This window comes from Larus michahellis, chromosome 7 (genome assembly GCF_964199755.1).
Source record: "Larus michahellis chromosome 7, bLarMic1.1, whole genome shotgun sequence".
In the NCBI taxonomy this organism is placed as follows: Eukaryota; Metazoa; Chordata; class Aves; order Charadriiformes; family Laridae; genus Larus; species Larus michahellis.
Genome location: NC_133902.1, coordinates 54,375,487 through 54,401,128, shown reverse-complemented (window position 1 = coordinate 54,401,128; position 25,642 = coordinate 54,375,487). Strand labels below are relative to the sequence as shown.

General features: G+C 40.5%; 1 protein-coding gene across 1 annotated transcript in view; it reads left to right on the top strand.

Annotated features, from left to right (window-relative positions):
* LOC141746602 (von Willebrand factor D and EGF domain-containing protein-like) overlaps positions 1 to 25,642 on the top strand; it is a 187,291-nt gene that overhangs the window by 102,953 nt on the left and 58,696 nt on the right. Inside the window, exons 14-20 of the mRNA XM_074595441.1 lie at positions 3,340 to 3,444; positions 6,104 to 6,218; positions 9,383 to 9,633; positions 10,857 to 11,076; positions 18,069 to 18,206; positions 20,274 to 20,420; positions 21,792 to 21,956. Of these exons, the coding sequence (XP_074451542.1) occupies positions 3,340 to 3,444; positions 6,104 to 6,218; positions 9,383 to 9,633; positions 10,857 to 11,076; positions 18,069 to 18,206; positions 20,274 to 20,420; positions 21,792 to 21,956 (1,141 nt within the window). The remainder of the gene's footprint in view (positions 1 to 3,339; positions 3,445 to 6,103; positions 6,219 to 9,382; positions 9,634 to 10,856; positions 11,077 to 18,068; positions 18,207 to 20,273; positions 20,421 to 21,791; positions 21,957 to 25,642) is intronic.

The window sequence follows — 25,642 nt, the reverse complement described above, 5'->3', positions numbered from 1 at the left end:
GAAATGACACCTCAAGGACCTGAGAGGGAGAAACCCTTGAGTTTCCTGGCCCAAGAGGACAGCTAACATTTTTGCACGTGCACAGGGCTGTTTCTCCAGCATAACTTGGGTAGCTTCCTCGCAGCTCAGGTGTATTACGATGCAGTTTGCTTTCAAGCACTGCCTTTCAGCCCTGAGGAGGTCTGTACAATTTTTCTCGTTTTTTTCCCCCTCAAAACACATATAGAATATCTTTTTTCTTGCGCTCAAGTTCAGGAAAACCTCTGCACCTGAAAGCCTTCTGCCCTTTCCCTCACCTTCAAACCCTGCAGAAAAAACAGGCGTATGGCTATGCAGCGAATGCACAATCAAATCATCTCAGTCCGTATGCGAACCCTTGTGCTCCTGTGGATCTTTTTGCTGAAGGAATTGGGAAGGCAGAGCTCAGCGCTCGGTTTCAAAGGCAGCTGGCCTTACACGGTGACGAAGAGAGCAAAACGACGGAGCTTTTCAAGATAAAAAATGATTTGAAATGAATTCCACAGATGTTCAAAAATTTGTGCTCCAGAAAATTTCTCATGAAATTTACTGCAACATTGATCTCCTGGGTTGATAGATACTTTTTCAAATGCCGGTAAAAGATTTTTCAGAACCAAAAATCAAAACAATCCTTCCTGGAAATACCATTGTTCAATATTTTCAGAATCTGTTCCCCTTCCCAATTCAAATTTCAGAGGAATCAGCAGTTTCACTATAGGTCTTTTCACTACCTATGTTGGGGGAAACTCTTCTCAGTGCTCTTTCATTTTATCTGCCTTTGTATTCATGTTTCAGATTTTGCTCATTCTTTCCATGACGTGCTGCCGAACGCAGATAAGAAAATACATGGGGCTACACCAGAGCGTTTGGTATAATTAGTTTAGATATCAAAATACAAACTCTTACTTGGGCAGCAGATGACTTGGGCTGTCCACACAGATGCCTGGGTGAAGAGGTGAAAGCAAGCAGGTCTCTCATTTACCCTCAGTTTGTTATCGTTGCCTGTATTTATCACGAGCAGGAAAAATATTTGTTAAAAAGTCAGTGAGGCAGAAACTGAACTTCAATTCAGCAAGTTTTTGCAGCTTTCATTTATAAACACTCACACGAGTCAAACTGTATGTAGATTATGAGTGATACAAACAGCCAAGATTGTTTGATGATGAAGGAAACACTTCAGGCAGAAGTCCCAGACTTCCTGATTGTCCTGACTGCTTATCCAGAAGAAGTGGCTCTTTCTTTCCAGAGGATGCACATGTTCAAGCAATCAAGGCACAACTCTAAGCACGCCTTTGGCTTTTAAGGGCCAACTGAATTTGCTCAGCTTAGGTCTCATTGAAGTATTTGTTCCACATCACTAAGGTGACTAATGGAAAAGCAATTAAAATAGCTGTAAAATAAACCAGTTCTAAAAAAAAAAAAAAACGAACAAAAAAACCCACACCAAAATGGATGTTTATAATAGAACGCAGAAAAAAAAATACAGATTTAAAAAAAAAAACAAATTGGGAAGAGTTACATTTCACTCACAATGCTCACTTCAGACGGAATAATTAGTGCAATTTTATAGCTTTTTATATTTTTTCCCCGTCTACCCATTTCTTCACCCATTATTAGTTCACTGGTATTAAGGCAACATTGGACGCTCTGGTAAAAGAATGAAATGAAATTTAAATTGCATTAGGCATAACATACTCTTAATGGAAGCCTTGCTGCCAAGAAGCGCTGTCTTTCAGTGAAGTGCAGGTCTTGAGGGGGGTTGCCTGTTTTATTGTTTTCTCCTCTCAAACTGCAGCATAAGTTCTTTGCGTCTTTTAAAAGAGTTTTTTTACCTTTAGTGTAACACACAATAGTCTAATATTTCAACAGAGTATGATGCCCAGGAAAAAAGTATGTTTTTCCTTAAAGCTATACCAATGAATTTTACTGGACCAATGAATTTGACTGAATTTTTGGACCAATTTAAGTTAGTCCAAAGAATTTGTTTCTCTTCCACAAATTCAAATCGTGAGTGTCCATGAACACTGCCTGTTTACCTCCTTGTGCTGGTTTCTGCAGCAGCAACGCTCTTAGCTTGCAGTGCATTTTGAGCTGAGAAGATGTGATACTGTGGGAGCGTCTGCTGCATTATGTGCCATGAGCTTTCAAGTCATTCTTAGTGAACTAATAATTGATGTTTTTGATGAAACTTAGTAATTTTTACTCTGTGCACTTCCAGTTATCTTTGTTCGATTTTATATACATTCCTTCCGTTTATTAATTGATCAAAAAACTTTATACTCTTGACCTGGTAACAGTCCTTTGTAAAGGGACTGCAGATGTTTCAGCTTTGGGGGCACAGGAGAGGTGGAGGAGGGCTTGGGGGCTGGTGTTATTGCAAGAGGACGGAAGGGGGACCTGTCCGATCCAAAGCAAAGGCCTTGTTAGATCTGCTAAACAGCGGCATTAGTTTGACTGTGAGAAGCCAAAATCTAAAAAATACCCAACAGAAAGGGCTTTGCTTTCTTGATGGTGTTCATCAGTGTTTACAGCGTGGTTTTCAGCAGTATTTTGGGGTGTTCCTTAACATTCACGTGTCTCAAGAGGTGTTAGAACACTTCCTCAAAAGCTAACCCTTTCTACGCTAGTCTGGTATCTTTTCATTTTTACTGTAGAAAAAATAAAATATAAACTCACTTAACCTTTTCTTATTGTGTAAACATCCATATATGAAAAATGCCATGCTAACTTCAGGCTTTCTAAATTACCTACAAGTACAGGAAACCATGGGACAGGAGGTGACTCTTCTTCTAATGCACCTTCCTGTGGAACCGGAGCTGTTGCTGTCCGGTATTATCCACTCTAGCAATTTTTTTTTAAGGTTAATTTAAAATCACCTCAATAATACGGATTCTCCTTTTTTTTTTTTTTTTACCCCAGGGAGTTTACTTACTGATTTGCCATCAGTAAGGAAGTGGTCCTGAATTTCAGCCAAAAATCTTAATTTTATTTCACAACTCCTTGAAAGGCACCCTTGCAGTACTTGAGGACCTCCGCAGTTTCCATGAGGGTATTGAAAAAACTCTCAGAAAAAAGATCCTAATGGCAATCAGAAAAGTTGAATGCCAGCTGAGCCAAAAGATTTTTTGGTTATTAATGAACAGTTTCCATTTTGGAGCACTAAGCAATTTGTTAGCTTGCAGTAGAGCCACTCACAAGTGGTTTAATTTATCTTGCTGGCAAACATCCAGTTCAAGGGGGCAACGGTATACGCTCCAAAATGAGCAGACAGTCTCCATATGGAACATTATTACTTATAAGGATGATTTTTGTATCATTTAGATCACTAACGATGGCTTCCAGTACAGTAATTCCAGAGTGCTGACCCTGTACGACGCAGTCTGCCAGGCCTGCCAATTACACCCAACCGGACTTTGTAAATTAAAGGTAATTTAAAGAGCATAAAGGTTTAATATGGATCGTTCATCCCTTCCTCAGCCCTCTCCCTCGCTTTGATGTACTGTGTGCAATAACTGCTTTAGAAGAGGAAAATCTATTTCATAGGTCGGCTGCAGAGCTAACACTTTTCTCTCTTTCACAAGCTCCTTTCTGTGATTTTTTTTTTTTTCCCCATATTTACATGGGGAATGAATACCTGATAGAGCGTGCTTTATGATGGACCTTTCACAGACAGACACTTTCAGACAGACGACGGTTGACAATATTTGTACTTTGCAGCTGTTAATGGAAGTAAGTAAGACTGAGGAGTCTCCCCTGAAAGGCAGTTTAACTTCACTTTTGAAGTGTCGCTATTACACCTCTCCTACCCTGTTTGGCGAGGGCACTGTAACTGTAAGCTATATCATTTCTATACCCTTTTTCTGCCTTAGCAAGAGGTATACTGATACGCACGTTATACAGTTTTTGTCACGTGAAAACACCCTTGAGAGAACACAAAACATTCTAGCTTACATTAAACGCCGCTGAGCACAAACATATAGTACTTTGACAGTTTCAAACCCGTAATCAAAAGCCTAGTGCTGCGTTTTAAACTGCCAACATGCCAGAAACTGCCTGGAGAGCACTACAGCTCCCTGTCGTCCTGTGGACTTATTAGTGTAATGTCCCCCATCCCTTAAAAAAGAGCTTCCCCGCTCTTATTTTCTGCAGGGTCGTGTTAGACAACTTCTCTGTTTTTCAGCGGGGCTGTAAAGAAACTTTTGGAGGGTTTGGGGATATTTGAATGCGCTGATCCTGCTTTCCTACCCGGAGGCAAGTAGGAATGAATAGGAGACCACCAGCCTACATTTTTATAAAATGAAGATTAATCAGGTGTATCTTAACTCATTTGCCTCACTGTTCTCATTAACTCTAATGGGAAAATGCAGGTTTCAAACTTGCACTGATTGCAGGAATGTACCAGTTACCAAAATAAAATGAAAGTTCAAATTTTTTCAAATAAATCAGTGAATAGAAATTACTTTATAGGCCCAAGCAGGGCAAAACCACTTAAATTTCAGATTAAAATAATTGTGTCAGAATCATTTCAATTAAAGCTAGGGTGGTTTTTTTATCAAAGGCTTTCCTTATTCTTACATTTTTGAAATATATATGTTTTCTCAATATGCTGGTGTTCTCTAGGGATTATAATAATTTCTATCCCAAAATGCTTCAAGGGACTATTTGAACTAGGCCTCCAATTGCATCAGCCCACATTCTAATTACCCCTTTTATAACATTACTTTGTAATACCTAAATTGCTTCCAGAAAAGGTGTTTCAATTAGGGGACATTTTATATCAGGCCATTTCACATTCTGTACCACACTACCACATCAGAAAAAGCGTCTTTTCCATCAGAACATCAAGCCTTTGAAAACAACAATGTAATAAAATCTAATTAACGTCCAGATTTTAATGCTGGAGGTCTGTCATGTTCTATCATGCTGGGGCAATTACAAGAGTCCTTTTTGTTTCTCTACCTTACCCATTATTCTTAAAGTGGTATTATTTAAAATATCGACTAATATACTTTGCAAAAGAAGTTTGAGAAACCAATAAAGCAGTAGATAGAAACCACAAGGCCAGTTATAGGACACACACCGGTCTCAGAAAAGCAATGTGCGTTCAGAGGAGGGAAGAGGAAAAATGTATTTGGGCCCCGGCAGCTTCTCCCTCCTGCCGTCCCGCTATAGCAGTGACATCCCCTGTGTTCCCAACAGAGCCCCACGTGTTCCTGGGAGTCAAATAAAGTCCCATCTGCAGGTGTGCCCCAACAGAGGCTACAAGCAAAAGGCATAAGTGTGCCACAGGACCTTCTCGTGGTGTGGATGTTCAATTACACCCATTAATTGCAACCCTGCCTTTGCTCCTCAGACAACCCAAGTGTCTTCGGCCCACCCAGAAGCCACAAGGCCTCCCTGGCCCTGGTAGCCACCCTAACTAGGAGAGGACCAGGTCAGCTTTAAAGGCTGCTGTGCCCACAGTGCACCGCACAAAGTCCTGCTGGGACCTTCTGCCCAACCCAGGCACCATCAATGTGTTTAGCTGTTGTTTACAACTTTCTCACGGAAGCCTAAAATCTAATGCAGTTCTTTATTCTGCTTTTACATCATTGCTTTTTCTTTTCTTTTTTTTTTTTTTTTTTTTTTATGAAGCACCTCCAGAAATAATTAAGTTACCAGAAGAGGATTCCAAAATTTCAAATGGAGCTTTTATCCAGTCTCAGTTTTTGTTAATCTCACGGAGCTCACTTTTGAGCATTACTTAATAATCATCATATTAGCAGTCACAGCTGGGAATAATGATCACATCCACTACCTAAGCGTGGAAATGAAAAACGCACTCATCTATAGCAAGTAACATCACATGTTGACTAAGCTAAAACATTCGCAGCGACAAGGATATCACAGTTGAAAACTTACATATCTTGTTTTCTCCTGGTTGGGAGAAAGTACCAGCATTTAAAATGCTACTATTTTATTCTTTCAAGAGACAAGTGAGTTTCTGCTTACCTCCAGAAACTGTTAACTGCTCATTTCTTATCTTTCTTATTTCTTTTTTTCCTTACCACAACCTACCACCCATTTTTATTTCCTTTTTTGGCAGGAAAATACTTGTAATATAGATGGACTTTGCTATGGTGAAGGAGAGTCAAGCCCTACCAGTCCTTGCCTTCTCTGTGAACCTGACATTTCTAAGTTCACCTGGTCTATTAATGAAAGTAAGACAGTTTTTTTCTAAGATTTAGAAGCACTTAGCTGGGAGTTTGTGACTCGGTCTATGAAATACCTGGTTCCTTCATTTGGCTAACATGAATCTATCCTGCACAAAAGTGCACGTGGACTGTTGGCAATGAGAATAATTGGGTGCACCAGAAGTGCAGGCTGACCAGAAGCAGACAGTACCCCACCGCGTGCACTATGCGTCCAGGCACGTATCTTCTTCTGGCTGAAACCTGACAAATCTCAAATTAATAAAACCAAAATAACACCTGAAAATTAAACAGTTGATACGCCAGTGCCCCACGCAGTGCCCAAAAATACATCTGTCATCCTCTCGCAGGTATGAATCTTTAAGGGAACAAATTTGGGAAAACACTGCTTTTAAAAGACTACTGTATATTTTTGGTATCTGGAAGAATTGTTTTCTTTCCCTGAGCCAAATCCTATGAAATGCCACACAAAAGACCTTGGCTTGGCAGGGAGTGTAAGTGATAGGGATCAGCCGCTCATTACCTTCACTGCCCCAGAACCTAAAGGCTCGTCTGCAGCCCGTGATAGCAGGGGTCACCGAGAAGGCTGCCTTTTGAAGCATCTCCTGAATGCTAAGGATTTAATTGTAGCTTTTTTCATGGCTACATCCCCATTGTAAACAAAAGCCGTTACTTGCCACATGCTTTACAGATAATACATGTTTCTAGCAGCATTATCCTCACAGCGCCCATGTGCATCTGGTCAATAGAAAGACTATATTACCACTTTCAAGTAGATTCATGTGTTGGTTCTAAAAAGAGTTTCTCTGCACTTTTAAGTTCTGTAAACACAAGCAAATCACAGAGAGGTATGTGAGTGACAAAGCAAAGCCAGTTTGCTTTGTTTGTTTGCAGTTTTATATTCTTTTAGGGTGACTAGGTCAGCATGACCCTTCTGGAAGGAGAGGAAGATTGCTCTTGTCCTTGGGGAACAGCTGGGGATGCTCAGGCACAGAGGCTCCTAGAGAGCGCAAGGTACGGCAGCAGGAGCAGCGAGAGCTGTAACACAACGGCTGGAGTCCACAGCTCCGGCGGACACACTGCCAAGGAGAGAGGCGAGCAGACACGCTCTCCTCAGAGGTGACAGAAATGCCTTTGAGAAGGACCAGAAAGGACCCAACAGTTTCCAACAACACAAGAAGTCACAAGTTGTCTGAAATCAATTTTAGAAGGAAGAATACAATAAGAAGGGAGAGAGTTGTTCATTAATCCTTTTAATTCCTGTTTCAGGCTCTCCACTTTGAATTTTCTCTATTTAAAAACATACCCCTCTAGTTTATGTCCTAAAAAATCCAGCTTTTGGAAATTAAACTCCCTGTCAGGAAAAACTGTAGGAAGAATCCATCCCAAGTGTTGGCCAACTAAAAATCCCATAGGATGTTACTTGTACGAGTTGTTAAAATGCCTACAGGTAAGCTGGACCTGAAGAAGTTCGCTCTTCAATGATTTCAAAATTTAAAAATATTGAAAAGAAATTCTAAAGAATTCTAAAGAAAAGAAATTGTCAGACTTGTTTTCAAAATTGTGAAAACCTTTTTAAAAGTTCTGCAACAGTTGGGAGCATATATATATATTCACCGGATGGCAAGGAGATCTCTGTGGAATTAGACACACCTTTATTCACAGACTACTTCCAGAATATCTGATTTTATGTTATTTTGTGCCTACAATTTCCCATTAGCCTCCATCCAGTTAGCACCTTTGTGTTTATCTGCAAATGCATACCCAGCATCAATATTTCATTGATTACTTTGGGCACAACTTTTATGGGCTCCATGGTTTAAGTGTTTGGGAAATAAAAGTTAAATTAATAGATGGAAGCTTTCAACAGTTATGCCAGGACAATCTGCTGGACAAGCAGTTTAGAAAGCTCTGGTAGCACAGCAGCAATGAGTGGAGAGACACATTTAAATAATTGCATAATGTGAGACATGGTATGGAAAGCAAAGCTTGATAAAAGGATATGCACCACAAAAAAACCCTAATGACAACTTCCCACAAGCATAATGCACGGGACACATGCAGTCCTTATGAGACCACGTATATAGTTCGTAGTTTTAGAGTGTGACTTGAAATTAAACCTCGGTATTAGAAATGTTCTTTAAGTTAAACATAACTATGGTCAAATTCCATTGTGAGAAGATTCCTTTAAATATCAATATATGTCAATTTGTACTGCTGGTTAAAAATGGCTTGACACTGAGGAGGGGTAGGATATGGAGACAAAATTCCCAGCCCTGCATGGAGCTGCTGTCACCTCAGGATACTCATCCAATCTTACTTTTCCTTGGTTTCTAATTATAAAATATAATACTTTTCTCTACCTCGTCCTCCTTACCTATTTATATTGTAAGTACTGTCAGGTAGTGTTTGTCTTCCACGGTAAAACAGCCTTGTACAATTAGGCTTTTATCTTCATTAAGGAAATACTGAATGTAAACACCACCACCAGAAATAACAATGCCAATGGTGACATGATATGCACTACTGTCACTGGGGACAGAGAACCTCAGCATCGCTGACGTACCTCTGCTGGCTCTGAGAAGACCTTTATTCCTGATGAAATGTCCAGCTGAATTCAGTCAAACTGCTGAGGCTTAATTGCTATTCATGTGTAAAGGCAGGAGAGTCTACTCAATGGAAGAGTCACACAATTATTTCCCCCCCCTCCAAGTTGCCCAGGCGATTCATTTGCCATTCATCATTTTGAGATTTAGTTTACTTATATTTAAATGTATAGGGAGACTGAGCGGTAGATAGAATAAATATATATTTATGTAAGTAAGTGTTAGAAGTACAAATAATTAAAGTTTTAGTGAGAATTGGGGGACTAGTGGGAGGTTATAGAAGTCACGTCTGATCTCCTCCCATGTAACAGGTAACTCACCAAAAGTAATCAAAGTTCAGTATGGGAGAAAAGTTCAGTATGGGGCATGAAAAAAACAGGAGGAAAAAGGTATACGTTTTTGTAAAGCCATTTGCTGCCTCTAACGTCTAAATTGCTTCCTCCGCCAGTCCAAGGGTACATTCTGTACCTTGTTCTTTGAGAGAACTCCTACAAAGACCCGCGCTGTGAATCTTTACATGGGAGAAACTGGAATTTATGTAATCGTGGTTTCATTTTTGCTGTTTAGACAACCTGCCTCCTGTGTTCCAGGCCCCCTCCAGCCAGCTGCTGACATTTATTGGTGAGAATTTTGTTTACCAGTTAATAGCAGCGGATCCGGAAGGGTCAGCTGTGCTATTCATCTTAGAGGCTGGGCCGCAGGATGCCAGGCTCTCTCCTGCTGGCCTTCTCATCTGGAAAGTTGATTCAGAAGAAATGCAGACCTTTGAATTCACCGTGGCGGATGAATGCAACGCACAGAGCAGATACTCGATTGAGGTAAGGAAACGAACACTTTAAAGGGAAAACAAAACAAACCTGTTTATCATGTCAGCGCTTTGGTGCAATTGTCATTATAGCTAATCATTTGTTACTGTCTTGAAAACTAAGACTTCAGCTATTTCCTCATAACTGTATATTACCCAGCACTGCAATAATGATCAATTAATGGAATAAATATCTCCGAGAACATAGAAACTATATATACAAGGAACAAGAAAGAGTGCTATTGATTGCTGTTTGAAAGAACACTCTTGCAGAGCCTTTTAATGGTTCATTAATCTGCTTTAAAATTCACATTCTGCATTTGGATTGCAGAAAAAAGCATATAACATAAAAGACCAAGTTTTAGCTATAAAAGGAAAATTATAACTCATTCTCAATGATATTTTTAGAGGGTGTCTTGCTCTTATGTCATTACTCCATGCTTTAAGTTTCTTGGCAGAGCTTGTGCATTGCTTTGTCTTTATTGTATAGCTTAACATTAATCCTGCGATAGGATGAGCTAATAAAGTGGGATGCAGAGTCTTGACACAAGAACAGTTTTGTGAAGAAAAGATTTTTTTCCTAAAGATTCCAGTTTTTGCTCATTCAAACCACTATCGTCAAAAATACCAATCTGCTGAACCTACACAGCAAAGGGGAAACTGGTGTCTAGATACGGTTTTAAATGGAAACATCTCAAACAAGACCTATGTTTAACTAGGTGAGTTAATAGAGAGGTCTGAATCTGTTGAAATGCTGTTCTTGTACATATGTAAAATAAAACTATGGTCCTCTCTTCCCTGAGGACCAGCTAAGGAATTCCACAATCATGTTCCTGCCTGGGAGCCATTTGTGATGTGAAACAGTAAGGAGGGCAGGCAGGCGAAGAGAAAGGATTTTTCATTTCTTCTTTGAAGAATAAGGAACAAATTCTGCCCTCAGATACTATGTAAAAACTGCTGTTATAGCAACTAGGATTTTTTTGTCTTAAAAGAAGTTAGAATGTGCCCCTAAATGATAAAAAAAAAAAATCCCTTCAAAGTCAAGCTTTCAGTCAAATAAGAATGCTGAGTATGAGACCATCTATCTAGACAAAGGAAATTGGTTAGAAATAAGTTTTCATAATACTAGAAAACATGTTTGCACTGCAAATCTACCCTTCCTAAAGGGTAACAATGCACCTCTCAGCTGTAATTATTTGGAGGAATCTTACCACACCTCCCTGTTGCCTTCCTCAGGTTGGAGTGAAGCCCTGCAGCTGCCTCAATGGTGGGACATGTGTTACCAATATTAAATTCCCTCCAGGCCTTGGTGAATACCTCTGCTTATGTCCGAATGGATTTGATGGAGAATTTTGCCAGGAAGATATTAATGACTGCAAATCAAACCCCTGCGGCAGCGGGACGTGCGTGGACGGTGTGGATAGCTACTTTTGTAAATGTCCCCCTGGTCTGGGAGGTAACGCCTCACTGTTTCCATCTCTGATTTAACTAGAGGCTTATTGTGCTGCAGGGTTTGTTGAGTGCAGCATGACCACAAGCATCTGCCAAATGGACTACAGAAGCCTCCTCTTCTGCTCTCGTGGCTTAGCTTTAGACAGACAGAAAATGTGCAAAATCAGCTACCTAATTATCCATGCTCAAGGAAGGAAAAATGACCTGAAACTCTGTGGTCCTGAGATGATCACTTAAGGAGGCCATGAACCTCCCTGATCTCAGTTTCCACCTGCTTATTTCCCATGGATTTGTCCATCCCTGAGACGAGCTAGGAGAAGGCTTAGTGGAAGAGAGAAAAGGCAAAGATCCAGGACCCTTTTGCACTCCACAGGATTTTACTAAATTAAGCCAATGAAAGAACCGGCAATGAATGATTTTTCTAGGTCTAGGAAGGAGAAGTAGATATGGAAAACATGCAAAAATAAATCGTCCTTTAGTCCCACTTGAAGCTTCGTTAAATTTAAGCATTAGAAAACCACAAACCCATTAGGGTGTCAGGCATGCTGATGGAACAAATCTGACTTTTTAAACAGTTCAGGGCAGGCCACAATATGATTTTACGAGATGCAGGGAAGAGGGAGGATCACTGCACCAAAAAAGGTTCTTTTAGAACAGCAGAATGAAAAACATGGAGAGGAGAGGAACGAAATGCAGGGAGGCCAAAGAGGTGGATGCAAGACACACAGTGCAAACAGGAAAACTTGAAATGTGGGGAGAAAGAGAAGCATCTAATAGGCAATATAAAAGAGGAGAGAACATGTTGGTACCTATCATGCAACTTATAGTCGGCTTCACTGCAATGAGGACATCTGTGAATGATTCACACACGTGAAAAAGTACTTGTGACAGCATGCGGACGACGACTCCTCCGTGCTCTGCAGGCTGGAACCAGCAGAGCCAGCCTCTCTGCTGAATTAAGCTTCTGGAGTCTGGCAGAGCTGAGTCACTGTTGGGTCTCACAGAGTGCCTACCACCTCCTCCAAGCTGGGAACCGCGCTCCAGCTGTGCGTAACACTACTCGCTTCCAACACAACAGAGTTTCACATTGGCCTAAACACGCCTGCTCCTGGAGTTTCACGGGTGTTGTCATCTTTTCATTTGCAGTTCAGCTCTTCAGGAGGTACAAGGCAAATCTGAACATACAGGACTTGACCAGGATTTCTAAACCTGGCTCTTGCTTAGCTTTGCCAACACAGGGCCATGGAAAATAACGGTCACGGGAAAGTAAAGACATTGTGTTGCTACCCATTCTTGTCAAATTGGTCTCCTGCAAATTAAAGGTGCTAACAGAAATGATGTTAGAGTATCTCTTGGATCAGAACCATTTCAAAAGCAGAGTAAGAAATAACCACCTTAAGGTGAGCTCGGATTTCAGTCCTTGGACCTGTCAAAAACCCTACTCTGTTCACGTATGAAAGCATAAATGAATTAATGAGACCCGTAACATTGGCTGCTGTGCAGTGCTACAGGTTTGAAAAATCCAGTAGAAGTAACATCAAATTCACCTAATTATTACTGCAGTGGATCTGCTCCTGTTGTGCAATCATCACCAGTTTCCCACTGCTGCCCTTCTCACTTTCTGCGGTGTTGCACATAGACGGGGTGAAATCAAGCTCTCTTATTCCACGTAAAATAGTCTGCCATAATTATGATGCATTGTTTATAAATTCACACGGAGCGTACTCTGAAATGCGGTTCTCATTCTTACACAAACAGTAACGAATGAAATATCCAACGCTTGAAAATAACACACTTGAAAGCAACATACAGCTGGCTCTAGAGACAAGGACACAGGACACCTTGGTGGCCGGAGAAACACAGTCTTCCTGAACCCTTAATTCTTGCCAGGTTAAATAAATGCCCGTTGTTTTAGCTGTACTTCCATTGCCAAAAAATGCTAAAACACAAGTAACAACAGAAAAAAAAAAAGATATGATTGAGTGAAACAGGAATACATCTCAAAGTTTTAATAGCAGGTGAAAAATTATAAGCAAGTGGAGCTGAAAGCCAGCTGGGAAGTAGATGATTTTACTTCAGGGCAGGTTCTGTGACAACAATAAAAGCTCATCCATGATGCTGTGTTTATGTCTCAATTCCCCAGAAAACCATCAATAATCTAATGAGAAGGCAATGCTATACTGCTCGCGTGACAGCACCACTTCACCGTCAAATCTTTACAAATGATAGTGAACAGGTAGAAGAAACGAAAAGTTAACTCTTTTGCGAGCTTTCCAAACACCATTGCAAGAGAAGCAGCAGCACAGGGAGCACGGCGTGTTGCTAATTCAAACAATTCAAGTGCCTCAGTGCCTCTCAGGCCATGTGAGGGTATAACATAGGAATGGGAACAAGGCAGGGAGAGAAGCATTAGGAAAATATGGGAGAAGGATTACTCCAAAATTATTACTACTTTAAATTTCTGCAGAGACTTATACATGTTCACCTCGTTGAGTGTTCAAAGCTCATTCGTTTTTCTTCTACAGTGTTAACAATATAACAAAAATTCCTGTTGTTTCTTCTTTTGGCCACTGAAAGTAAGAACATCACCTGCATCAGAACAGAAGAAAACCTTAAAAAAACCTTGAAAACCGTATCTCAATCACAAAACCATTCTTTCTTTCCCCATGGGAAACGGCAGACCTGGTCACCCGGGACATGGAGAAGGCTGAGGTACTCAATGACTTTTTTGCCTCAGTCTTCACTGTCAAGTGCTCTAGCCACACTGCCCAAGTCGCAGAAGGCAAAGGCAGGGACTGGGAGAATGAGGTATCACCTACTGTGGGAGAAGACCATGTTCAAGACCATCTGAGGAACCTGAAGGTGCACAAGTTCATGGGATCTGGTGAGATTCATCCGAGCGTCCTGAATGAACTGGCAGATGAAGTTGCTAAGACACTATCCATCATATCTGAGAAGGCATGGCAGTCTGGTGAAGTTCCCACTGCCTGGAAAAGGGGAAACATAACACCCATTTTTCAAAAAGGGAAAAAAGAAAGACCTAGGGAACTCAGGCCACTCAGTCTCACATCTGTGTCCAGCAAGATTATGGAACAGATCCTCCTGGAAACTATACTAAGGTACGTGGAAAATAAGGAGGTGATGGCCAACATGGCTTCGCTAAAGGCAAATCGTGTCTGACAAATCTGGTGGCCTTCTATGACGGGGTTACAGCATTGGTGGATAAGGGAAGAGTAACTGACATCACCTACCTGGATGTGTGCAAAGCATTTGACACTGTCCCACACAACATCCTGGTCTGTAAATAGGAGAGACATGGATTTGGTGGATGGACCACTCAGTGGATAAGGAATTGGCTGGATGGTTGCAGTCAAAGAGTTGCAGTCAACGGTTTGATGTCCAAGTGGCGACTGATGACAAGTGGTGTTCCTCAGTGGTCGGTATTGGGACTGGTGCTGTTTAATATCTTGGTCGGCAACATGGACGGTGTGATTGAGTGCACCCTCAGCAAGTTTGCTGGCAACATCAAGCTGTGTGGAGCAGTCAACACACTGGAGGGAAGGGATGCCATCCAGAGGGACCTGGACAGGCTTGAGAGGTGGGGCCATGCAAACCTCAAGAAGTTCAACCAGGCCAAATGCAAGGTCCTGCACATGGGTTGGGGCAATCCCGAGCACAAATCCAGGCTGGGTAGAGAATGGATTGAGAGCAGCCCTGAAGAGAAGGACTTCGGGGTGTTGGTGGTTGAGAAGCTCAACATGAGCCAGCAACGTGTGCTCACAGACAGAAAGCCACCCACATCCTGGGCTGAATCAAAAGAAGTGTGCCAAGCAGGGTGAGGGAGGTGATTCTGCCCCTCTACTCTGCTCTGCTGAGACCCCACCTGCAGTACTGAGTCCAGCTTTGGAGTCCTCAGCACAAGAAGGACATGGACCTTTGGAGTCCTCAGCACAAGAAGGACAAGGACAAGTCCAGAGGAGGCCACAAGGCAGATCAGAGGGCTGGTGCACTCTCCTATGAGGACAGGTTGAGAGAGTTGGTGTTGTTCAGCCTGGACAAGAGAAGGCTGCGAGGAGACCTTATAGTGGCCTACCAGTACTTAAAGGGGGCCTACAGGAAAGCTGGGGAGGGACTCTTGATCAGGAAGTGTAGTGATAGGATGAGGGGTAATGGCTTTAAACTGAAATAGGGTAGATTTAGATTAGATATTAGGAAGAAATTCACTACTGGTGAGACAGGTTGCCCAGAGAAGCTGTGGCTGCCCCATCCCTGGAGGTGTTCAAGGCCAGGCTGGATGGGGCTTGGAGCAACCTGGTCTAGTGGGAGGTGTCCCTGCCCAGGGCAGTGGTTTGGAACCAGATGATCTTTAAGTTCCCTTCCAGCTCTAACCATTCTATGATTCTGTGTACCATTCATTAATATAAAATTGGGGCAGCGGGGAAGACAGAATTATAATTTCATTTTACTTTTCATGAAACTGTAAAAAAACCCCAAGATTCGTTCATGGTGTATTATAACCACAGAGTCCCTAAATGAGATTGCCTGCTCCTTTAGAGGCAACTTTGTGTGAACACAGTCAAAAAGCCTTTCTCTGCATCTGTAGGTGGTCAGCTACTCTTGAGGCATAAAAGGACTTTATCTTCTCAGCCAGTTTCCCATGCCGGGATGGAGAAACAGATATTTCAACCTTGCAACCTGTAGATCTTTTATTCCTATTATCTTTATTTGTCATGTAGCAGTGCCAAGAGAATTGAGACTCCCTTGTGTTGCAGTGCACCGGAGGTCGCGCAAACAGAATAATTGACACGTCCTGTTGCAGACAGTTTTCTCTCCATTTCTGCTGGTTCTTTAGCAACTTTCAGACAAGTTTCAGACTTTGCAAACATTTGTCCTCAGGCTCAGCTGAATTGTCATTTATGCCCAAATTGATTAGATACTGTTTAAAATCAAATCCCTCTGAGTGAAATGAAGTGCTTGCATAGTTCCACCTTTACTTTACAAGAATCAGTCAAGTGACTGAATTTTGAAATTTAGCTTTTTATTTATGGTGTTCCTTTGCTTTTTGTAATTCCCTCATCTTTGAGATTTTAAAGCCAGCACTTTGCGGCAAAAATAGAGTGCGTAGGAGGGAGGAGAGGGGACAGGGGGAGAAGTGGCTGTTGTTACAAAAACTGGGGACTTCCTTCCTGCTTTCATTGACTGTGGTATCATGTTTAATCTTTATATGATACTCAGAGAAAGAAAATAATTATTAATCTAATCAGAGGGTAACTCATTCAATATTTTCCAAAATGTGATGTCTAAATAATTTCCCAAAGCATCATCAGAAAGCAGTATCGGAGAAAAGCAACCTGATGCTACGAATGTGCTAATTAAATTATACAATAGAAATAGTAATCCAAGACGTTAACAAGGGAGGAAACAAAGTAAGTTAAAGCTCTGTGACACTATGTGGTGTCTGACTTAAATGAAAGAACCAAGAAGCAAGCAAAACCAGAACAACATACCTTGAGATGGCACCAAAAAAGGGACACGGCTTTTGCACTGCTCTTCATTTTTTTCCCGCAAGACAAAGCAGGCATGAGAAGGTGTCACTAGCTTTTTTAGGCAGCTCAATCAATAGAGACTTCAATTTGAGATTTTTACATGGAGATGTATTTTGAACTTGAAAGGAGTAGTGGGAGCTACCTGAAATGCTGAAGCAATGACAGATCGTGTTGTAGAAGGTGAATAGTATTGCTCTGATTTTACCATCCTGTAACTGATAGAGTCATAGAATCGTAGAATTGTTTAGGTTGGAAAAGGCCTTTAAAATCATTGAGTCTAGCCACTAACCCAGCACTGCCAAGTCCACCACTAAACCATGTCCCTAATTCATTCCACTGAGACAAATTTATTTTCTGAAGAAAAAAATACTGCTTTATCCTTAGAGCTTCTTTCATAATAAAGCTGAATATCTGGTATGGAGCAAGCCTTTCTGTACCTTGTGGTATGTCTTGAAGCAGGTACCTGGACTCTCCAGAAGGTGTCCCAATCTCCTTGGGTATTCCCACAAGGGACAAAGGGCATGACTTAATAGACACGATATGGGCTAGTTTACGACCTGCTGTCAGGGCTGCATATTCTGGTAACGAGGGAGAGCCCAGCAAGTTTCTCTCAAGTGCGCAGAGATCGCATCACGTATACCTGAAGCCTGAGGGAGTTTTTAACAACATTATATGTGATTACTCTGCATCATTTGCTGTTCAGATAGATAGTAATTTTAACTTTTGGGTCACCTTCCCCTATAGGTACCCATTAAATCATCCAGAGTTATGAATTTGAATATCAGTTACGTCAAGGGACTTTTAAAACCTTATTTCCAAAATCAGCAATAGTCAAGACACACTGTTTTGGGTTCAGATCCTATAGCAGCTTATCCTCTGTACACCAGCACTGTGGCTCAGAGACATTTTCGGAAGGTATCTTCAAATTTTAATTTTAAATAGAAAAAATTGTTTTTTTAAAAATAAATCTGGTCATTTTGTAAGGTTTACCTTCAGCCAGAGTCTATCAGGCTGGTTCACAATAAGCCGTTATGTGAGGTTCACGTAGAAATGAAAAGCACAACAGGTCAGTACCTGGCTCTTCATATCCTAAAGCCAAAATGGTGACATTCATTGGCTTCTTCAGTATATGACAAAGATCTCACCTAAAAAAGCCAACAAAAGCAGCAACAAAGATGTGAAATGCAGGGGAAATAATTTATTTAACGTGCACGGTTTCCTACAAGCAGTAGCCTCGAGTTCAGCACTTCTGGTGCCAGCAACAACAGTAATAAACAGCGTGATAAAAGCAAGTTTAAGTGAGACAGTGGGGAATTTGGCTCTAACATGAGTGACATACCCTGTAATGAGTTACAGCTGAGACGTAAGCCTTAGTCGGCTTCAACACTTGAGCTGAGGAATAAACAGGGGATCTTTCCTGATTATTAACCTCCCCTTTGTTTTGCCACAGGGCTTGCTTGTCAGGAAGACAGGAATGAATGTGAAGAGAGTCTTTGTTTTCCTGGAGTGTCCTGTATGAATACCTTCGGATCGTATGCGTGTGGAATTTGCCCCAGTGGGATGGAGGGAAATGGTAGAATTTGCAAATGTAAGTGTTTTGCATGATTTATTTTAATAGATGGGGGGAAAAATGGGTTCAATTCTACTATTATTATCCTTAATTGAGTACTTTTGCTACTTGCTTCAGGTACAGACCTTTAAAGATACAAAGCAGACTATTGTCATGTTATATTAATATGGATAATTGCAAATTGGTCTCTGTTTGCTATTCTTCACTGCAGTTTAGTTTCATTTTGATTAGAATAAACACCATAGCATACAAAAAAGTATTTTCCAGATGCCAGCTAGGTAATTTCCCAAGGACTTTCCCCATGTTCTCCGTGATCTCACTCCTAAATATACCATCCACTAACAAGTACCGGGGGAGAACCCCCAGGATTACTTTTGTTTTGGGCGAATGCTGTGTAAGCAGGATGTAAGATAAGAGGAACAAGGTCCGTGTGTAAATCCTTCACATCCCTTCACCTCTGTTTCCAAGGTGGGCTTTCATTAGAGGATGCAGTCCACAGCTGCTGAGCTCATGCTTGGTGTAAAGTCATGCCACAGGTCCCACCTAGTGAAGGAAATGGCTAGGAACAATTTTACACTTGCTCATTATTCGCTTTTGGGGCAACAGACTCTTTAGTAGGGAGGCTACAGTGACTTTGTACTCTGCTGAGACCTCCCCAGTGCGTGGGATGCAACCAACTCACACGCTGCTTGTTTCAGTCATATACACACAAATCTTCCCCAAACATACCATTTGGTTGGCCAGAAGGAGAGAAATCAACGCGTGAAGCGTTTCATGTTTGTTTTTTTTTTTGTTTGTTGGTGTTTCCAAAGAAATACGAGAAGTAGAAGATACAGATATTAGCTGTGAAGATGTTAACTTTTCCTCATACTGACTACCAAAAAGAAAAAAAACCAAACCTGATATAGAAAGACTCAGTTGTAACTGCATGACCCTGGCACCAGCAGGACTGCCTTTGCCAAGTTTACCAAATATCCCTTCAATCATGTTGCCAAATGTCTGTACAGAATGGGGGTTTATTTGCTGTATTATTTGGCCACATTTTTTATTTCAAAGTGATTTTGCATCTGTTTCACTAAAGCAGATTTTTGTTGCTAGTTTGACCAATAAAAAAAGGATATACAAAATAATGCCTCTTTTTTTTGAAATACATCAGAAAAGTAATTTCCTCCTTTGCATTTTTTTAATTACAGAAAAATTGATCTATTTCCAAAATGCACATTTATTTTAAGGAATCAACATGATTCCCCCCAAAATAGGACAGAAGTCATTCTTTGCGGTTCTGTTACACAGGATTAATGTGCCTACTCATACTTCCCTTGCTGAAGCAAATATAAAGGTTTCTGGGAGGAAGGACGAGAAAACTGAAGTAACTTTATAGCTGTTAGAGTGGGCTATAGCTCATACCATTATTTAATATGTATAAAGAGTCATAGTCTCAGGCTTTATTAAGAGTACAGAACAGCCAAGAGGCCCAGGGCAGGGTTGTTCAGCTCACAACATATATCCACGTAGACTTTACAATCCCTAATTCATTCAAAAACCTATCTTGAAATTATGCAGAAACCAATATTTTTTAGAGTCTCCACCAATCAATTTTCCTCTTTACATCTATGTACACCTTGTACAGGTTCACAGTTTGCAGCTGAACTGCCTGAAGCCAAGAAAAATGCATAACGTAGTTTCAGAAAGAAGCTTTCAAGGAGAGGCAGGAATTGCACAGAGCAAGGGTCCCAGTGTGTGGTGTAACATCTTCACCCAAATAACAATGCCGTCTAATACATGGGGACCCGTGGCCCTCTTACTGCCCTTAGCTCAACAAAAGATCACTGTGCATATTAAGTATATCTCCCAGATAAGCAAAGTTCAGTGAATTTGGGCACAGTAATTTTTTCTGTATTTGTGTTGAAGCTTTGCTGCGTGTCAGCAGCTGACTCACCTGATTTGCCTTTATTTGCTTGATGGTTGGCTTCCAGAATAAACTTATGTCAGGTTATCTGATTTGCTCTTCCTGTTGCTTTTTATCATCAATCACAGCTAAGCTCTAACACCTTGTTTCCTTGTCTCCTTGCTTTCTTTTCACAGCTGTGCTTGCTGCTGACGTTACAAAAGCTTCAAGCAACGAAAAAGGCAAAGGCGATTTGAACAAGACAGAGGATAAGCAGCTACTTCAGCCCTTAGAGGCAAAGGATTCTCCTGTAATTAAGGATTTTAACATCAGTGATAGACAGGGTAGGTATACAAGGATGCGAAATCTTTTCCCATTGCTGCAGCTTACATATTCAGAAATCATACATTTTACCATCATAACAGTAAAGATAAAGTAGCTGTTTATAATACATCATAGAAAGGTAGAGTTAAAAATCAAAAACACCCTCGATACATCAGACCGGGCTGCTGCTAAACAATTTTACATGGGAAGAGAGCCATTGCAGCAACAGCAATCAGAGTGGTCAGGCTCAACTAGAAATCACATCGCTACTGAGGTAGAGCAAAGTCACTCCAAATCTCAGTGATCAATGGAAAGCAAGACGATAAGAACGACAGCTTATGCCAAATTGCCATTGCCAAGTGACACTGACATTTTATTTCAGTGCTTGACAGGCAGCCACTGAATTAAGACTGAGTTTTGAGCATAAGATCAACTCGTGAAGTATGAACTTGGCTGTGGCAGCCACTTACCCCAGACGTGGAGCGCTACAGCAGGATGTGCACCCGCATGATGCTTAAGCTGGCCCAGTTCTATAGGGTATTCCATTTTTAGTTGATTTTCTAGTGAAAGCAGGGAGTAGAAGCATTGAGACTGGACACGTGTGTTGTGTAGGGGCATATGTAAAAGAAATGCCTCATACAGGCAACCGTTATAATGCTGGTGCAAGAATAACGTTGAAAATACCTGAGAATCATGACGGAGACCGCACTGGATGCAATTAAGAAAGATCTACAACCATCATTAAGATTTTATTCATCATCTGTTCTCTATCTTGATGCTACTAAATACTTCACAGGCAGTTCATATACACTCGCTATTCAGTGATATCATAATTGATAAAATAGTATATACTACCGGAGTGTTAAATTTTGCACGTAGTTCTGAGATAATTAAAATAGTCTCCTGTCATATAAGGTTTGACACATTAAGGATGATTTCTAGATCAGAAACGTATGTAATTGACAGTGTATTTTTAAAGGTATGGTATATGTGCTGTAAGGTTTGATGATTACCTTCTAATTATAAAAGACAAAAGGATGTCAAATAATACAGTTTCTTACTCAGTTAATCTTTCACTTATGCTGAAAATTACAGTTTCTATATCATCCATGATAAATGCCAAACAACTTTGAGTAATAAGCTTGAGAACATGTAATTAGAGGACTAATAAATCTTGCTTTAATGAGAAACAGCTGTTCTGTTACACTGTGCCTACAGGACATTCTCATGTTTGGCTCAAGCTTTGGGAACATTCTGCATTAATTAGATTTTAAAAGAATAAAAGCAGTTATAAAGCTGTAGTCGGGCTCAGGCAGTCACGGCTTAATTTTATATATGCATTTGATTTGAGAAATTATAAATAAAAATGCTTGAACTCCCTTCTTTTTTAGGCCATGCAGCACCACTGTCACATATCACTACCTGTGCCAACAGGCCGTGTTTTCCCGGAGTGTTATGTTTTGATCGGAAACCCCCTTATGTCGGGTACGTCTGCGGCCGATGTCCAGCAGAGTTTTTTGGAAATGGTCGAATCTGTACCAAAGTCCCCAGACCAGGTAGAAATTTCTAATTTCTAGAATTTTAAAAAGGTTTTGCATACAAAGGCTGTGGGAAAACATGAACTAGTATGGCATTAAAATACAATGTACTTTATAATCGAACACTGAAGGCTTTTTTTCTTGCGCTCTTACCTGATGAGCAGCTACCAGGTCTTATTTCAGGACTACCTGGCTCCCTGAGTTGAAATTCAATAGATTACCCACTTCATTTGCCACCAGGGAGAATTCTTCACAACAGGACTTCCTAGGCTGTATGAATCACCACATCTGTATTTCTGCCACAGCACTGGCACAGGATTTCAAAACATGTTTCCTCCTCGGTAAGATCCGAAAATGACACATGCCAGTATCATTCCGCTTTCCTCCTTTCCTAATTCTTTTGCTGCAAGGCATCTGTTCTCCAAGGTGACCTGTGAAGATGATGATAGACAAAGTGTCATGTAAGAACAACTATACCAACAACTAAAGGCAACAGATAATTAACACATTTCAATAGTATCGTTCGTACCCTGAGCAATAATCTACCTCAGGGGACTCCGTAGCTCAGCTCGTCCCATTAATCTCTGAGGACTGATCATTAGAAGAGGTCTTCTGCTGTGATAAAAGAAAAGTTGGGTCCTGACCTCAGGCAGAAAGTGGCAATAGCATAGCAACCGCTCATCAGTCATCCGCTCCTGCTTTCCCTCAATGAAATTCTCATAACTCAATGTATGGTTCTCTAGGGACAGTCTGGATTGTTGTGCCCTTTTTATGCGCAGTGAGTTGCCAAGAGAACTCATGTTTATTCTCTAATAGCAATACCTACTGCCTTAGATTCCCTGGTATTTTTCTAAATCTTCTTCTTAAGTATTCAAGACAGACTGGCTTGAAACCTGTCAAATTGTTCCCCAACCTCCTACGCTTGACAAACCCACCTTAACTCCCCATTCTGTATCCAAAACAATGACTGTTACCTTAGTGTTGTATTTTAATGCACACTATCAAAGTGGAAGCAATTTTACTGCTTAGTGTAGGTATCATCCAGTCTCTTTGAACTATAAATCGATTTTAGCCAGTTCACTGAATCTAAAGGTCAAAAAATAAACCAAACATTTTTCTTTCTCTAGCAATGACTATGTACAATGAGTTTTTCAGAGTCACTATGTCAGCTATTGACTCTTCTATAACTTGGTGAAGCTGTAAAAGCAGTTGAGAAAACAAAACAAAACAAAATAAATAATTGTGCTTATAAACAAGCTAACATTTCTGTTATTGCCCAAAGCTGCACCTTGTCGTTAATGGGGTAATCACAGAATCATAGACCCCAAAGGTCATTTAAATGCTCTTGAGTAGAACATATAGTCTACAGCTGTAGATATCGTCACAGTAAATCAGACACACTTACATTGTGCTTATATAAACATTAACCAATAAATTTGTGTATGTTCTAAAAAGGGAAGCGTAGACGGTAGTTGCCATTTACTGTGATTCATACCTGTCATACACAACTCCAGGCAAGATTTAAAAAATATCCCAAGTATCAGGATCTGAAGCTAATACGTGCTCCTTTCAAAAGCAAGCTGTATATCACAAGCCGGTGGGTTCTTTTTCTTTTTCCTCTCGAATACGCAAACTGAGCCTGGGTCTTCATGATGCGAATGTGGCCACTTGAGCACTTCGGGGAGGGAATGAAGAGGAATTACTTTTTTGTCCTATCAGAACCTTACATTCACTCATGCGAATTATATCACAATATAAACGATGAGAATCTTGTGTCTCAAGGTTAAACGAGAGCAGTCATTTGTTTTAATATTTAGAAATGAAAGCGATTGCTGCAGCTGTGCGAGTGTCCTAATTTATGACCAAAACGATGGGTTTAACTTCCTTTCCCATGTGCTTTGCTAGTTCAAGCAGAAGTACTGTATAGCATTGATGATTAAAAGATATCAGACAAAAAAGAATTAACTTTCAATTCAATTTATGTATAGTTACGGATTATGATTATTGTGAAATCCTCCCTGTTAGAATAATAGCTGCTCTCCCCTGTAACTCATGGTATCAGTCTTCAAATGGAACAGAACAAATCCTCTTCAGCTCGCTACAGTGCTTGTGAAGGTGCTGAGATTATGTGCCACTTCTTTCCAACTCCAGTAATTTTAATCTAAAAATACTCTTGCTAATCCCTATTTTGTACTTTTATTGGCTGCTTTTGACATGAAGTTATACTCAATTGTTGTGATTTAAGGATTAAGGGATAAGTATTTTTTCATACAGAAACCGCAAAAATTTACCCAACTGCCTTTGTAGACCACCGAGGAGAAAAAAGATGCCAGAAGAAAACTGTTTCCTAAAACAATGTTTGATGAGCTGTACCCAAAAGTCCTTCAACTCTGATTTATAATCAACAAAGTAGCATTTCCTCAGCATTGATATGTGATTGGTATTAACCTTTTGATGTGCTTGACTATGTAACTCCACAAATAAGTTCCTGAGCTCTGTTTACCTGCTCTGCCAACAATGCAGGGCCTCCTCCTGTTCTCACTTAGGTCTTTTACCTGGTTTATATCAGTAGTTTGTACCAGTTTAAATCAACCAGACTTGGTTGTAATTGTTTTTGAAGGACATCGGATTAGTCTTAAGGAAAAACATCACCAGTAACGGAGTTGGTATGGAGTTTCATGTATGTAAAGGGAAATTATTATTTTTAAAAGTACGTTCTCTTATAAGAAACAAAAAACTATTTCTCTCCCTTCAACATCCATAAAGCAGGTATCTTACATTTTTTAAAAAAATTACTAGTGGGATCAAAAGTCCCTTAATTTTACTGGCATTGAATAAAGAGGAAAGTCTAAGGAATTTTAAATCTGTCCAGGCTTCACTGGGCACATTTCACAGTCGTATAAAATATCTGTTACTTTTTTGTTACAAGAGGCAGATCTCTTAAATCAAGCCATGCAGTATCATTGGTCATATTCTTGGCACAAAGTAAATTAATATATCCTAATGGGGGATGCTGGTGATGTTACTGCATGTTGCAATATTAGTTCTCGTCAGACGCTACCGGTATTTCCTGGACCGGTTTCATCACTCACAGTCACAGAGATACCCATCTGTTTGCACTTTCTTTAGCAGGTTAGAGAGGTTGGTGTCATCACAAAAGATTTATTTTTTTCCTATTAGTAAATCAGCAATTTTACTGGACAAAGCGTAGCCACATCCATCACCGATAACAGATTGTTTGCTCAGAGCCAGCGCTTACTGCCTCTCCTGGTTTAGGGAGCCGAAGATCAAGGGACAGGATTATTTTATGATCTCTGTAATCGAGTTGTGCTTCTCCATCCTGAACACCACTGCTAGTTCTCCTGCCATAGCAGTTAATTTGCAGTATTGTAGACATTTGGCACTTGATATACTTTTGTACGTGCCAGCTGTTTTTTAAGTTTTTGTACTCTATATTTTACACTATTCCGGTATCTGCACTCTGCTTCTGAATTAACTTTGATTTTACATCAGAGAGACCTCTGTGACCTTCTCATTTGCACCACCATCAGATCAACATCAAGGTGCAGATTTAAAAGGAGAACAAAATGTTTTGAATTAAAGGAATGTGTGTTTAAACACACAGTGCTCAGTCTAACACCAGAGGAACATATTAGTCTTAAGTTTTACATTCTTAACTTTTAACTTTGCAATCGCTGCTGTCA